Source organism: Pezoporus occidentalis, unplaced genomic scaffold (genome assembly GCF_034315485.1).
Source record: "Pezoporus occidentalis ecotype Australia unplaced genomic scaffold, CSIRO_AGI_Poc_V1 ctg2, whole genome shotgun sequence".
Taxonomy (NCBI): domain Eukaryota; kingdom Metazoa; phylum Chordata; class Aves; order Psittaciformes; family Psittacidae; genus Pezoporus; species Pezoporus occidentalis.
In genome coordinates, this window is record NW_026913855.1 from 10,113,380 (window position 1) to 10,127,959 (window position 14,580).

General features: G+C 42.3%; 1 protein-coding gene across 3 annotated transcripts; it reads left to right on the forward strand.

Moving 5' to 3' along the window:
* The first annotated feature begins 4,664 nt into the window (after positions 1–4,664).
* NQO2 (N-ribosyldihydronicotinamide:quinone dehydrogenase 2) lies at positions 4,665–14,580 on the forward strand. 3 transcript variants are annotated; one of them, XM_062617834.1, is made up of 7 exons: positions 4,665–4,731; positions 5,090–5,141; positions 7,491–7,655; positions 9,149–9,279; positions 10,668–10,781; positions 12,764–12,865; positions 14,040–14,580. In XM_062617834.1, exons 2-7 carry the CDS (start codon positions 5,135–5,137, stop codon positions 14,211–14,213), a joined length of 693 nt encoding a protein of 230 aa, XP_062473818.1. In that variant the 5' UTR covers positions 4,665–4,731; positions 5,090–5,134; the 3' UTR covers positions 14,214–14,580. The 3 variants fall into 3 exon arrangements, with proteins under 3 accessions (XP_062473818.1, XP_062473819.1, XP_062473821.1); XM_062617835.1 differs by lacking the exon at positions 4,665–4,731 and adding an exon at positions 4,891–5,002; XM_062617837.1 differs by lacking the exons at positions 4,665–4,731; positions 10,668–10,781 and having other exon boundaries at positions 5,011–5,141.

Genomic DNA, 14,580 nt, shown 5'->3' on the forward strand with positions numbered 1-14,580 from the left:
CCACATCAAACTCTTGATTGCCATTTTGCTATAAATGTCTCATCCTCCTGCTAAGGCTACTTTGCTGCCTTTCTTATATTTTCTATTTTCTTGGGTGCTTTCTTTTTCCTCTTATTTTCCATATCTCAGTCTTGCTTTGCCACATAAGGGTTATTTATGTGACCAAACCCCAAGCCTAAGGAAGATATTCAATACATCATCACTGGAAGCACAGCAATGAAATTGTCTGAGAACTAAAACATACCTTAAAATGAAAGTGATAAGCTTAATATCCACTGAAAATTCCTAAGTTAAAGATTTCTAAGACTCAAAATCACATAAATGACAGTTAGGCAAAAATGCCTAACTGTCCTGCTACCTTCAGAACTTTCACTCAGTTAATGCCTAACCTTAGGTAAAAACAGCAAGGGCTTTTCTTTTTACAGCACAGTAGGAGCTGTGTATGAACCCAACTGCTGCTGCATGTTAAAGGTTTCAGCAATGTGGCACAAAGACTGAAGCCTTCATATTCCACTATCATCCCAGTGCCTAAGGGACAAAATCCTGCTTACATTCTGCCTTTCCCTTCACCAAAACCCAAGATATTTTTCTGCAGTGAAACACCCTCAGCAGGAACTAATGATGCATCCGCACCAGAATAGCCCACATCTTGATGAGGGGATGACTCTTTAAGAATGGGTGTTTGGTTTCCCTCAAGCTGAAGAGAGAATTAAAACCAGCTCTTGAACTTCCTAAATAAGTTCATGAGTTAGTAAGTCAATAAGCAAATATTGCAACTGTGTAAAAAAAGATGTATCTCTGCCCCCTTCTGCTATGTGTTCAAACCCCTGTTCCAATAAAATCAACAGAAAAGCATGTTCCTTGATCAGTTTTTCAGAGAAAAAAAAAGGTCTGGGGCTACAAATCAAGAGTAAAAGTATTTCAGACAACAGTAGAGAAGTATACCTAGAATGCATCTGTAGAACAGTATGTAAGCTACTGAAGCGTGCCAGATTCCTCCTATCAGTGAGCCATTCACTGAGCATGAGTGTTGTTCTAATGTTGCTATAGTATGGGAAATAAGACTGGGACTAGCACAGTGCTCTAGACACTGCTCAGGATGCTGGGCAATTTTAAGTTGGTTTTAGCTCCTGTGAATATTACGAGATGCTTATGAGAGACAAAGCAAGCAGCTTGGTATCACATTTAAAATAAAGGGCTCTGAGCTGACCACCACCATACAGGAGTAAAATCTTCTAATTATGACAGCTAATTCCACACAGGCATCAGGTGAATACGCTGTAGCAGTCAAAAAAGCAAATTTTGCAGTAGGAATTACTAGGACCACAGAGCAGAGAATCATTATACCACTGGTTAAATCCAAGGCACGTCCATACTGTGAGCACTATACATAAATCTGCTTACCTCACTTCAGGAAATGACAGAGCAGAACTGGAAAAAGGCAGAGAAAAGCACTAGGAAGGACTGAAATTACAGAGCCGTTTCTGAACAAAGACCCCCTGAAGACACCCTTCAGTCCAGGAAAGAGGTAATTCAGGAGGCATATGATGAAGGTCCACAAAACCACCAATGGACAGAGGGGATGAATGGGGCCTGATTCTTCACTGTTGCTCCCAGTAGAAGAGCTAAGGCATAGCAAAGGAAGCTGATAGGAATGAGATGCAAAGGAGTCTTCACACAGGAACTGAGCCTGTAGAAGTCCTTGCCAAGGGCAGTGCACATTGGTATGGATCTGCAGGGAGACTAGAAAAAGTGCTTGACAAAGAGGAAAGCTGGAGGCTGCTATGTAAGCAAACTACAACATGCCCAGGCCTGAGCTGAAGACAGCTGCAGGCTGAGAGCAGTGAGGTCAGTGCTTGTCGGTTCTTACTTCTGAGCAGGGCTGAAGACAGGGTACTGGGTTGAAGGGGCCCTTGGTCTGAATCACTACCATAGTTTTAATTTTCTTATGTTCTCTGTCTTGTGTTAGGCAGATGAACAGTTTGTCAATGGCAAGTAGGGGAAACTGAAAACACCCGAACTTCCTATGACTCGCTCAGTCAGTGCTCGTGAATAGCTGACAGCAACAGGAGAATTTTTCCTCACTCTAGCCACAGCTACTTTTTTCATTGCTAATTAGCAATTAAGTCCTCAGACAGAAAATATGTACATATATATATACATATTAATGGGGAAAAATTTCTTACTGAAAAGCAGGACTAGAGAGAGGGATATCAAATGCGGGTGGGGTGGGGGGAAGATAGTAAGAAACATCCCAAACCTTTCAAAATTAACATCTCAGAGGGTGTTTGAGCTACTGCAACACTTTCCTGAGTAGTAATTAACTTTAAAGGAGGTGGGGGAAGCAGGCAAGGGAGAAGGAGGCTGCAAGAAATTTCACTCTGTCACACACAGTTGCCCAAACGGCAAAATAAGTGTATTCCTAAAACTATGACATTTGAGTTTCATAAAGAACTCTCTGAAGAGCTCTGAAAAACTAATGGGTGCCCACAAGATGGCAAAGAAATTGCTAAATGTGGCTGCTGAAATCGTGATAATGGGCCTCTCTCAAAGACAAACATTAAAGGAATTTTTGAAATTATTAGAGATCATTCCAGGGTACTTGAAATAAAAATATATTTTAGGAATTAACACAGGAACTAATCCTGTAAATTTTTACAACCTTTCTCAGAAATGGGGGAAGGGGTGTCTCCTCAACAAGTGAGATCACTGCTGTCAATCTTATGTTGAGAAGTACTCAATGATTTTATGCTCTTCAAATTCATAAAGGCCTCAAGATTAAAACTACCACTTTCATTTATCGAAAATCACAATGCACACTTACAATACTGCAGTATTTTCCACACTTAAAAGCCTGTTACTTACCAGTAGTAAAACTAACCATCTTCCCTCATATATACCTGTGAAATATTATAGCATAGGTTTTTATCCACTTGCTGCATCATAAATATGTTCTCTCAACTCCTTCCTCCACAAAATATACTCCTATTTTAATGCTGTTTTTATAGTCAGGTAGACCTTTTCAAATGTTAACATTAATAACATATAGAATAACTATATATTGAGGAGGACAAAAATATTTTGTGCTCCAAGAGAAAATCCGCCATTTACATTATATGTGTTATGCACGCTCTTTACATTAAACCTCCAAGAGACCAGAATAATTGCCAGTCCAGGAGCTATGTCAAAATCTAAGTGGAAATCCAGGAGTGTTTCTGATACTTCCTGTCAGGATGAGACCGAGCATGTCTCAGCTCCCACCCAGCCCAAAGAAAACTGTGGACACACAGGCTGGGCAACAGCCATCACTCGCTCTGTCCAGGCTCCTGATAGCAGAAGGTTAGGACAGGAATGCAAACAGGGTCCCAGAGGAGGCTGCATGCTGGCGGAGCAGAGGCCTAGCAAATGCCCGGCTGATATGCAAGCAGAAACAATTTCCAGTGCAGGGTGAATGCTGAGGAGGAAAACAGGAGCCAGGGGGAGAATATGTGTGTGTATATATATATATATCCCTTGGAAATACATTAATAGTCAGTGAGTTTTGAATAGAGAAAAGTTAGCAGGAACAGTGTAATTTTTTTTTCTCTTTACATTGTTTTGGGGGATATCATTAAATAGTCTGTCAGATAACATTATGTAGGTACAGTGTATAAACTACTGGCATTTGCCCTTCAGTTTCCCATGTCTTACCATAAATAGACATTATGTGGGGAGAAGAAGGGGAGGAAATAAAGGAAAATATACTTTTAGCTTGAACATTTGCTGCCGTAAAAAACAACTCCACACTTTGTGCTATGTCCATTTCAGCTTATTTCCTAGCTTTTGCCCAGTCTTCACAAAAGTGAATTCTACTTGCTAGCAGTATACTAATACCAACAGCTTTTAGCCATTTAAACACCGAGCATTTGTAAGCAGGCCTCATTATTTGCTACCAGAAGGGATGAAAAGACAAAAATAAGACATCCTACCTGAGGGAAAGTGAACTCAAACCTAGCTTCCCGGAATCCCTGCCCAGTTCTTTACCACGCCTTTTCCCCTATAACCAGGAGGGTGCAGCCAAGCAGAATTTGGGTTCATGTTTTATACTCAACATATGCCGGCGAGTGGCAGCTCTGGCCTTGGTTTCTGATGCTGCTGCTGCTCATTTACAGACAGGACTGTCCCCAGTGCCTGCATCACTGCGTGTGTCACCTTGCCCCTGGGAAGCCAGGGAAGGCAGCTGAGGGGTGCATATCTTCTCTGACCCTCACAGCACATAGGGCAGTTGGGTGAAAAACATGGTGCACAGGCTGCTCAGAGGTTTTCTGCTCACCCCACTGCAGGAGGACATAGGTAGCTTAGACATTTATTTCCCAGGCCGCTAAGCCAAATTACTTGATTTCGACCTCAGATTCTCCATTTTAAAATACAACTCATGGTACTTGGCTCCTGGTGGACGGGTGAAGACTCAACCGAATGCTTAGAGGAGCTGCAGGGGTACCCAGGGATGAGCCACCCCGACTCCTCCCCCTGTGGCAGCACCCGGTATAAGAAAACGCCAGCACGCCCGCGTTACCCCGCATTGATCAGCACGTGGAGTAACGGCAGCGGGCGACCTAACGCTTGCGGTGTCACTAACAGAGCCAGAGCCGCAGCCGCGCAAGGAGCAGAGGCCGTGCCACAGACCCCCCCCGGCGCTGGTGCGGCAGCGGGGCCGCTCCCAGCCCCGCCGCAGGGGCTCGCCGGCAGCAGGTACAAGCAGCGCAGCGCAGCACCGCGGGCCGGGTTGGGGCCGTATTGAATCCGGTTTCGAGAGGGACGCAAGACAAACCGGAGCAGCGCCCGGCTGTGCCCGTTGCACCCCGAGCCCGCCCCGGGTGCCGCGGCATGGCGAAGCCGTGCCCGATGAACAGCTCGGGGCTGGGGCGGCCGCATCCTCCGGCCGCTCACACGCACACGGAGGCGCACGCAGGCACTCACGCGATGTTTCCCCCCGGCAGCCCGCTCGCATTCACGCAGAGTGGTGCATTTCCTACCGAAACAGCGATTTTCTCTCTACCTTTTCCTGGCGTGTCTCACATAAGCAAACCCGTCGTTTCACTTCACACAGGCCGCATCGGATTCGCAGGGGAGAAGTTTGAAGAGCTTCCAGAAAATGGCAGGTAAGAACAAATACTAATAAAAATGCTGTTCACCTCAGGCCTGAGCACGCTGGCATGTCCTTATCTGCACCGTTTAGTTGGGATACTGAGGTATTCCTTTTTCAAACGCCTGAAATGACTTCAGAGAGTGATGCCTTTGAAAACTCCAGTCTCCCCGAACGCCGTGTCTGTGTGCCCTCCACTCCACTGCAATGGAAGCAAACCAGCAGCTTGCAGAATTCACCTGACTGTATCTGCAAGCTGGTGTCATCTCCAGCCACTGAGCTACCTGGTTGCTAAGAGTTAGTGGAAACAGCAAGGAGGTAACTGCTCTTGATGTTAGAGTAAGGTATGGAGCAGGGGTTTGCTGATACACATTGCAAATAGATGATAGCATTTGATCACAAATGTTGGTAGTGTTTGGGCAAAGCTCTTTTTTCATGGATGCTGTGCACACTGGAGAAATAATCACCCCTTATAACCCTTAATAACTTGGGTTTAAAATGATGTATTTTTTCTTCAAGCATTCAGCTCAAGTTCTGTTATCTCCGACACCTTAAACTTTCCTGTCACCCCTGTGGCACTCTGGGCCATACAGCTTCTGCATCCCCTGGAGAAATTGAACTTAAGAGATCCCCGAGTTTCCCTGTTGGCAGTCAGGAACAAAGAGCTGTGTGTTTTACAGTAGACCCAGTCATTTTCAGTAGTTCCTGGAAGTGCAGCACAAGCTGGGATCCACCTGACTGGGGAGCAGGTCTGCAGAAAGGGACCTGGGGACCCTGGTGAACAACAAGCTCAATGTATGTGAGTGAACCGTGTGCTGCTGTGGCAAAGAAAGCCATCAGGATGCTGGGTTCCATCAACAAGGGCATCACCAGCAGAGATAAGGAAGTCATCATCCCATTCAGTGCTTGTCAGGCCATCTGGAATACTGTCTGACTTCCAACCTGGAATACTGTTTCCAGTTTTGGTTTTGTTATGCAAAAAAGATGTGGACAGGATTGGGAAGCCTTACATGTGAGGAGAGGCTGAGAGAACTGGGTTTGTACAGCCTTGGGGAAAGAAAACTCAGGGGAGACTCTGTCACCATGTTTCAGTAGCTAAAGAGTGGCTACAAAGATGGAAACTCCCTTTTTACAAGCAGTCCCATGGAAAAAAAATGAGAGGTAATGGGCACAGGTTATTCCCAGGGAAATTCCAGTTGGACACAAGAGAAAAAATTTTCACAATAAGAATAATCAGCCATTGGAATAATCTCCCCAGGAAAGTGCTGGATTCCCCAACACCGGACACTTCTAAGAGTCAGCTAGAGATGGTGCTGGGACATCTTGTTTAGACAGTGCTTTTGCCTAGAAAGGTTGGACCAGATGATCCTCAAGGTCCTTTCCAACGTGGTATTCTGTGATTCTATGATTCCCCTCTCTGAAGTGTTTATGTATAAACAACTACTACCCCATAAAAGTGTTTCACCTTTCTCCTGTGTTCAGTGATGAATGTTTATCTTTTGTTAGAGAGTTAGTAAAATCAAATGGCCTACATACAATTAAAATGTTGACCAAGTAAGCACTGATACACCTTTGTCATATCAGTTGAAAAGGCTCCATCCCAACATACATGTCTTGCCAGTCAGCTTACCTTAAATCCACTTTCTCAGCAGTTTGAGGTACCCTAGACAGCTCACTCACACATCTAAGGAAAGATCACATTGCTTTCTAGTGAGTCGCTGTGATGATGCTGAAGTGGGATAGCGGCATCTTAAACTTCTACCCTGATGTTGTCACTTGCACAGCACTGAATTAGAAGATGAGAGGATCCCACACTGCAGTAGGAAGATGCTCCGAGCTTGTAAAAGTTGTTTCCACAATATTTTCAGGGAATCTAAGCTTGCACTGATTTGATCCCAGTCCACCCCTCACACTTGCACTGTAGCTTGTCTGACCCAGCCTAGGAGCTAAACCAGCGACAGCTTGGCTGTTCGGGTTTTTTTCTGTTGTTGAGCAAGTGTTCCTGGAAGGTAGTAGAATAGGATAAATACAAACGCTGACTAAGTAGGAGGGACTGGGTTCTGCTGATGTAGGACAGCATGACCTGCTATAGAAACTCACCCACTGTCCACTGAGTTCTACGTAGTGAAAGCCCAGTGCAGCACAGAATTGCTGGGTTGGGGGCATTCGCTGATTAGTTGCTCATGAGTCACTCATTGCTGCCAAGCAGGAGTCAAATTTGCCACTGTCACTCTGTTTTTGCTAGTTTTATGCTGCTTAGGAAACACAGTACAGAAAAATGAAGGACCAGGCCCTGGCTCCACAAACTGTTTCATAACTGCCTCCTATACTCAAAGATAACTTACGGTTTTCTTTCTGCCTCCAGGGAGAAAAGTCCTGATAGTCTATGCACACCAAGAACCCAAGTCTTTCAATGGATCTTTGAAGAGGGTTGCTGTGGAAGAGCTGAGCAAGCAGGGCTGCAGTGTCACGGTGTCTGACTTATATGCAATGCAGTTTGAACCAAGAGCAACGAGAAATGACATTGTTGGTGAGACTAGCCAAAATACACTTTTTTTAGCAATAATGACAAGACAAACTTTTACCTTGTCTATGCTGCTGAATTAACAGTCCAGAACCATACTGTTAGGTACACTCCCCAAAAGAGTTGCTATTATTTTCTACAAATATCCCTCAACTATCAAGACCCAGCTTTTAATTTTCTATTAGCATTGACTAAGAAACATCAGTGCAAGAATCCAACATGTATCATCTTCATTAAAATAAACCAAATCAGTAGAAATGGTCTCTCAATCAGAAAAATTAAATATCTGTAAAGTACAAATCTGTGAAAGTGTTTTGCCTTCAGACTAAAGTGAATGAGGAAAAAATACTGTTTTTACGCTATTTGCAATGAGCTGCAGAGAGGTTCTAAGAATGACCTTCTCTTAACAAATAATGTTCCAAATACTTCCTGCAAATTAGCTCAGGCTTGTGCTTGTGAGTTGTCTTGGCACCTCTGGACTTCCTTGGTAGTATATGATTACTAGAAATTACTAGATGACACAGTTAGGATTTCAGAAAGACAGTTATGCTCTTGTTAGGCTTATGTGGTATTTTCCCTGTGCTCTTACTAGCACTTACTCTTAGTATTTTTCCAGGTTAGGAAAGCCATTATGCCATGACATAATCTGCAACAGCTGAAGTTTTCTTTAAAGCAAGAATCAAAAAGAAATGGCCCAGGTTCAGTGCAAGCACTGGCAAAAGCAAGAAGAAAATTGTTAATGACCAGACATAAGCATTTCTAGAATTCCACTCCTGAATATAAACCTTGTCTCATAATGACATTTCTGAGAAGGAAAAATGCATTAACATGTGTCCACAATCTATTGCTGAAGTCCATTTCTCATGGGTGAGAAACACCATCAGATACCATTATATGACTTGTTAGAGTGTAGCTGATGATGCTACTCTGCTAGTTCATGAGGCCTTTCTTTGCTAGAGGTTAATGATGTACTAGTTGATTCACAGAATGGATGTACATAAATGATTCCGACATACCTGACTGAGCTGAGTGTAGTGGAGTCAGCAGAGCTGGCCAGTACTGGTTCCTCAGCCCTGGGTGAGTTTCCCAGCCACAGAGGCTGAAAAGCAGCTACACAGTGCTTGTGACTGCATGGTGGTTTCAGTAATCTCAAATGCAGGGGCAGAGCAATTAGCAAAATTCTCTTAAATCATCCACATGCATCACCAGAATCTTGAGCCGAGCTTAGGTCCTCGTATTGCACTTCATATGTTGCTACAGAAAGGCAAAAGTTTTAGTACTCTCAGATACTGCATTCCACTTTAAAACCAAATCACCATCAGCTGTGCTGATGCTGAATATCCACCCAAAAAAAAAAAAAACACAAAAAAAAACCCCCAAACCACACCAAATAAAAACCCCCAAAAACAAAAACCTGGAGATTGCAATGTATATTTAATTCTTATCTGGCTGTGATGCTAGAAACAGAGCCAGGAATGACTCATCACTTCTACCCACAGGCTGTTTGCACAACTCAGAAGAGTTCAATTATGGCATGGAAACATTGGAGGCTTACAAGAGAGGAAGTTTGTCCAGCGATCTCATTGAAGAGCAAAAGAAGGTGCAGGAAGCAGACCTAATGATTTTTCAGGTCATTATTTCAAATTGTATGAGAAGACTTCAGCTGTAATGTACAGGGTTGAACAAAAGAAAAGCAATAGTAAGTGAAAAAAATATAGGATTTTTTAGGGACACTGAATCTAGCCAGAGTAAAAAGAAGTAGTAACTCTATCATCAATACAAAACAGTCTGTATCCAGCATAGCAATTTTAAGGTATCAGGTTTTTCTGATACCATGTGGATTTTGGAAAATACAAAAAAACAAACAGATCATGTGTAAGTATTATTCATGCTAGCACAGTATGAATGTTTCACACAAATAATGGCTCCACACTGACATTTTTGAGGAGTAGGAAGGCACATGAAATTAGAACCTAAAAATACATGAGTAAAATTCACAGCAGTGCTTCATTTAAAAATTAATACTCAAAGGTAGTCTGATTGCATAGGTTTTGTGAAGACTGGTCCTCACACTACCTGCACTCCAAAACTGTTGCATAGAGCAGCTCAGACCAGAAACTACTGAGCGCAAAATCATAGAATCACAGACTGGTTTGGGTTGGAAGGGACCTCAAAGCTCATTCTAGTTCCAAGCCCCCTGCCACACTCAGGGACACCTTTCAATAGACCAGGTTGTTCAAAGCTGCATCCAAACCAGACTTTCAGGGATGGGGCAGTCAGCTTCTCTGGGCCACATATTCCTGTGCCTCATCATCCTCACAAGAATAATTTTTTCCTAATGCCTAATAATAACATAATTATCAATATGAGAATCATACCATATTATCAGGCAGTCTGATACTATCCCACTGTTTTGGAGCTCACACAAAGCAAACCCAGATCTACAATCAGAAATCTGTGTAAGGGTTTAAGGCAGCCACACTGAGTTATAGGTTTGGAATATGGTAACAGACACCAGACCAGAAGTTTTAGGAATAAACACTTTAAGAATGGCACAGTAACAAATACAGATAGTAGTACAGTTATCTGGGTCATTACAACAGCAAATGCAGTAATTTGGTAGCAAAATTATCCAGGTCAAAACAACAGCAAATCTAGTAACTCACCAACACTGTTCCTTTTGCATTTCAGCAATAGGAGACACAATTCTGTACAGTCTTAAGTTTAAATTAAATGGCACCTTCCTGCTTCATCATGTTCCAACTTTAATTTGTCTGTAAGTCCTCAACATCCCATGATGCTAACGTGCTATAGATGTTCAGGTATGTACCTGAGACTACTACAGAGAGAAAGCACTTCAGTTATTTTTGCCAAGCATAGTTACTGCCTCTGTTTGTTGACAGCTGCAAGAAGGCATGTATGAGACCTGAACAGATTAAGAGAATAGGATTCAGCCTGTAGATCAGGCCTAAGGATGGCTCAGACTCTGTGCTAACAAGGTAATTACTTTTTGCATAGTTTCCCTTGTACTGGTTCAGCATGCCAGCAATCATGAAGGGCTGGATGGACAGAGTCTTGGTCCAAGGATTTGCTCACGACTTTCCAAACTGTTATGATTCCGGTTTGCTCAAGGTATGTTTTTGAGATTTTTTTATTAAGATCAAGATTTGCACAATGGCCTTGAGAGCATTGGTCTTACTTTTCCATTATGTTTGTAGAAAGCTCTCACTTTATGTTGTCCTGAAATAATGCTTTGGTTGAATAATTTTCTGGCTTGTTAAAACTGTCTGAAAGGGGGTACATTATGGAGAATGCAGTGGTCCCTAAAGATTTAATTCATCTAGGGACTTTTAGTTGGCCTACAAAATGCTCTTTATAATTTTGTAGGTTTATCAGAGGGCACTTGGTTGGCCTACAGCTTGCAGACAGTTTAAATTGATCCATTTCCTAAAACTATATTGTGTCATTCTTCCCACCACTGTAAGAATGCACCAGTCTGTAATAAGTGACATATTAGAATAGGTGATAAGATGCTGTTCTTGGATTTGATGTCAAAGGTTGAAATAAAACTATAAAACTTAATAAGAAACCTGAAATACCCAGTGCATAAGCCTCTGTTCCAGCTGTCTCCTTTTAACCTTTTCTTCTCTGTAGCTCATAAATTAGGCAAGATCAGTACCTGTGGATGACAATTCATTAATTTTTTAACTCCCCGTGACACTGGGAATATTTCTGGAAAATTTTGTCCCACTGTCTGATGGGTCTTCTGTGATAACAACTACAGCATCCAGAAACAACCAATATTAATTTCACATTTATGTTCACTGCATATTAATCCTTATAATTTCTGATCATCTTAAAAATTCCAAACATTTCAGGTTGTTTAAATTACAGAAATGGCCGCCTCACTGAGATGATAGCTGCAAGCTGAGTGCGGGCTCAAGGCAGCTCAGATACTGCACTGGAAAAGTGTTATTTCAATTAAGAAAGCTAAAATTGAGAGGAGAGAAACCGAGCGTAAGCCCATGGCTAATAGCATAGTTAGAGAAGCAGAAGAAACACAAGGGTTTAGAACACCTGAGGAATAATTTATTCTCCAGTTATTCCTCAGCAAGTGACAAGCAAGCCCAAGGTTTGAAGGAGGACTGTAGCATTCAATTTCTGCATTCAGGAAGGACAGGAATAAATAAATTCTTGGTAATAGAGTGATTTCCAGCCACAGTTTTCCAAACATTGCATAGGGGAGAACAAGGATTAGCCCTGCTTCATATACAGGTGTCAGATATTAATTGCTTTTTTCTTTAACCTGTCTCTGCCCAAAGCCCTGACACACAGTCCACTGTATAACTGTATGCACTCGCAGCCCAGAAAGCCAACCACATCCTGGGCTGCATCAAAAGGAGCGTGACCAGCAGGTCAAAGGAAGTGATTCTGCCCCTCTACTCTGCTCTCCTGAGACCTCACTTGGAGTACTGTGTGCAGTTCTGGTGTCCTTAACATCAAAAGGACATGGAACTGTTGGAACAAGTCCAGAGGAGGGCCACAAGGATGATCAGGGGACTGGAGCACATGCAGTATGAAGACTGAGAAAGTTGGGGCTGTTCAGCCTGGAGAAGAGAAGGCTGCGTGGAGACCTCATAGCAGCCTTCCAGTATCTGAAGGGGGGCTATAAGGATGCTGGGGAGGGACTACTCACTAGGAACTGTAGTGACAGGACAAGGGGTAACAGGTTAAAACTTAAACAGGGGAAGTTTAGATTAGATATAAGGAAGAAGTTCTTTACTGTTAAGGTGGTGAGGCACTGGAATAGGTTGGCAAGGAAGTTGTGAATGCTCCATCCCTGGCAGTGTTCAAGGCCAGGTTGGACAGAGCCTTGGGTGGCATGGTTTAGTGTGAGGTGTCCCTGCCCATAGCAGGGGGGTTGGAACTAGGTGATCTTAAGGTCCTTTCCAACCCAAACTATTCTATGATTCTAATCTTTGCCTCAGAGCTGCCATTACACATAAAGTTTGGGAAAGAAAAGACACCTCCTCTAGAAATTTATGCTGCCTAGGTTCTCCTGAATATCTCCTGAACTATTCAGCCTAACACAAGCTCTACTTTCTTAACTCTAGAACAAATTAGCCCTGTTTTCTTTCACCACTGGAGGAAGCAAAGAGATGTATGCAAAAGGAAGTATCAATGGCGATATTCGTTATCTCCTGTGGCCCATGCAGGTATAATATATGAATATTTGGTTGTTCTTTGCTTAATTTTTATTATTACAATTATTTTAATGTTGTATTATTGTTTATTTTATGTGAAATATAATAAGAAATAATTAGGTTGTCAGTTCCAAGCATCTGCAGGTTCTAAATCAGGTCCTAAAGTCCTGAGATTACTTTAAAAGTCCACAGAGTTTTAAGGTTGTTTTTTTCCCCTTCCTCCAGACTGGAATCTGGAGAAAGCCTGTACTGCTCGCCATGAAAGTTTCTCTGGTGTTACAGGATTTCCTTTCGCCCTAGCGCGGAGGATTTATTTTCAACATAGCTTCCTGATTCACGTAGGATACAGAGCAGGAGGGGAGTCACGCATTTTCCTGGCATTAATAATCAACATACAAAAGTCAGCATACCTGTTCGTGTTGCTACTTTCACCAGAAGTAGCAAGCATGCTGTGAGAGATTTAGGTGGTAAGGCATATTGTGCTAGCAACTTCTTGATACAGTACCACAGATGTGGTTGAATTCTTTGGTCTCCTACCCATTGTCATTTCCAGCTGCTTGCCCTTTTGAGGCTGTCTAGCTGCAGAGCTTGCAAGCCAATATGACAACTTGAAAATTAACTGTAAATTCAGAAATACACAGAGGAAAAATGGCAAGGCCAGCTGATTTGAAAGGCACTAACGTTCATTAAGTATCACTGGCTAAGCCAGAGGCAAAACATTAAAAACCAATGCTTAGAAATAGACAAGAGATACACTGCAGTTCAGGAACAATCTGTGGGGATTCAAGCAGTACAACAAACTTTAGGCTGTCTCTGATCCTTGCAAATTTAACAGCATATAGCAGCTGAAGAGAATAGTTCTGTGGGTTTAATAGCACTTAAAAATAAGTTTATAGAGCAGAATAAATGAAGTTGATCTTATTTTTCAGTGTATTGTATGTCATTCTGCTTAATGCCTAGCTTTTAGTAATGACTGCTGGGATAGGTAATAAACTCCTGCAGTTTATTCCCCTTCTCCTGATAAATACACAGGTTTAGAAAATGTGCCTTATATTGGGTCAGAGTTTCCGTTTTGAATCTTCCACATGCTTGAATTACAAGTGAAAGACTAACTATTTACTTAGTTACTTATATAATACTTAGTTATTAAAGAACTGAATCATTTCCTTCTTTGCTTTGAGTCTAGCATGGAATTATGCACTTCTGTGGTGTCAAAGTCCTTGCACCTCACATCTGCTTCTCTCCGGAGTATGTCTCTGAAGAGAAGAGGAAGGAGATGCTGATTGCCTGGGCCCAGCGTCTGAGGACTCTTTGGAAGGAAGAGCCCATAATCTGCTCTCCTGAGTGGTATTTCAAGTAATGTTCTGGTCCAAGACTACAGAGACATTTTCTTATCTCCATTCTTTTTGGTACTTTGTCTCAATATCTGAATGCTAATCTCCTAATTCAAATGTATTTTAAGTATCTTGAGTACTACAGCTGACAGCTTAACTGACAATATAGCATTCATTTTCACTGATTCCTGAGGGATTCTCTTCAATGCAGAGAAACTCTTTCAATAAGAGAAAAATAAGTGAAAAACTCTTTGTGAGGAATTATCCTTGCTCATATAGAATGATATCCTGCCTACAAGCGGTTGATAACACAAGTGGTATTTAATTGCAGGTTGTACTGTTGCTTCTTACAAAACAGTACATTACAGTTTTAAATAAACCAGTTTTGTACCA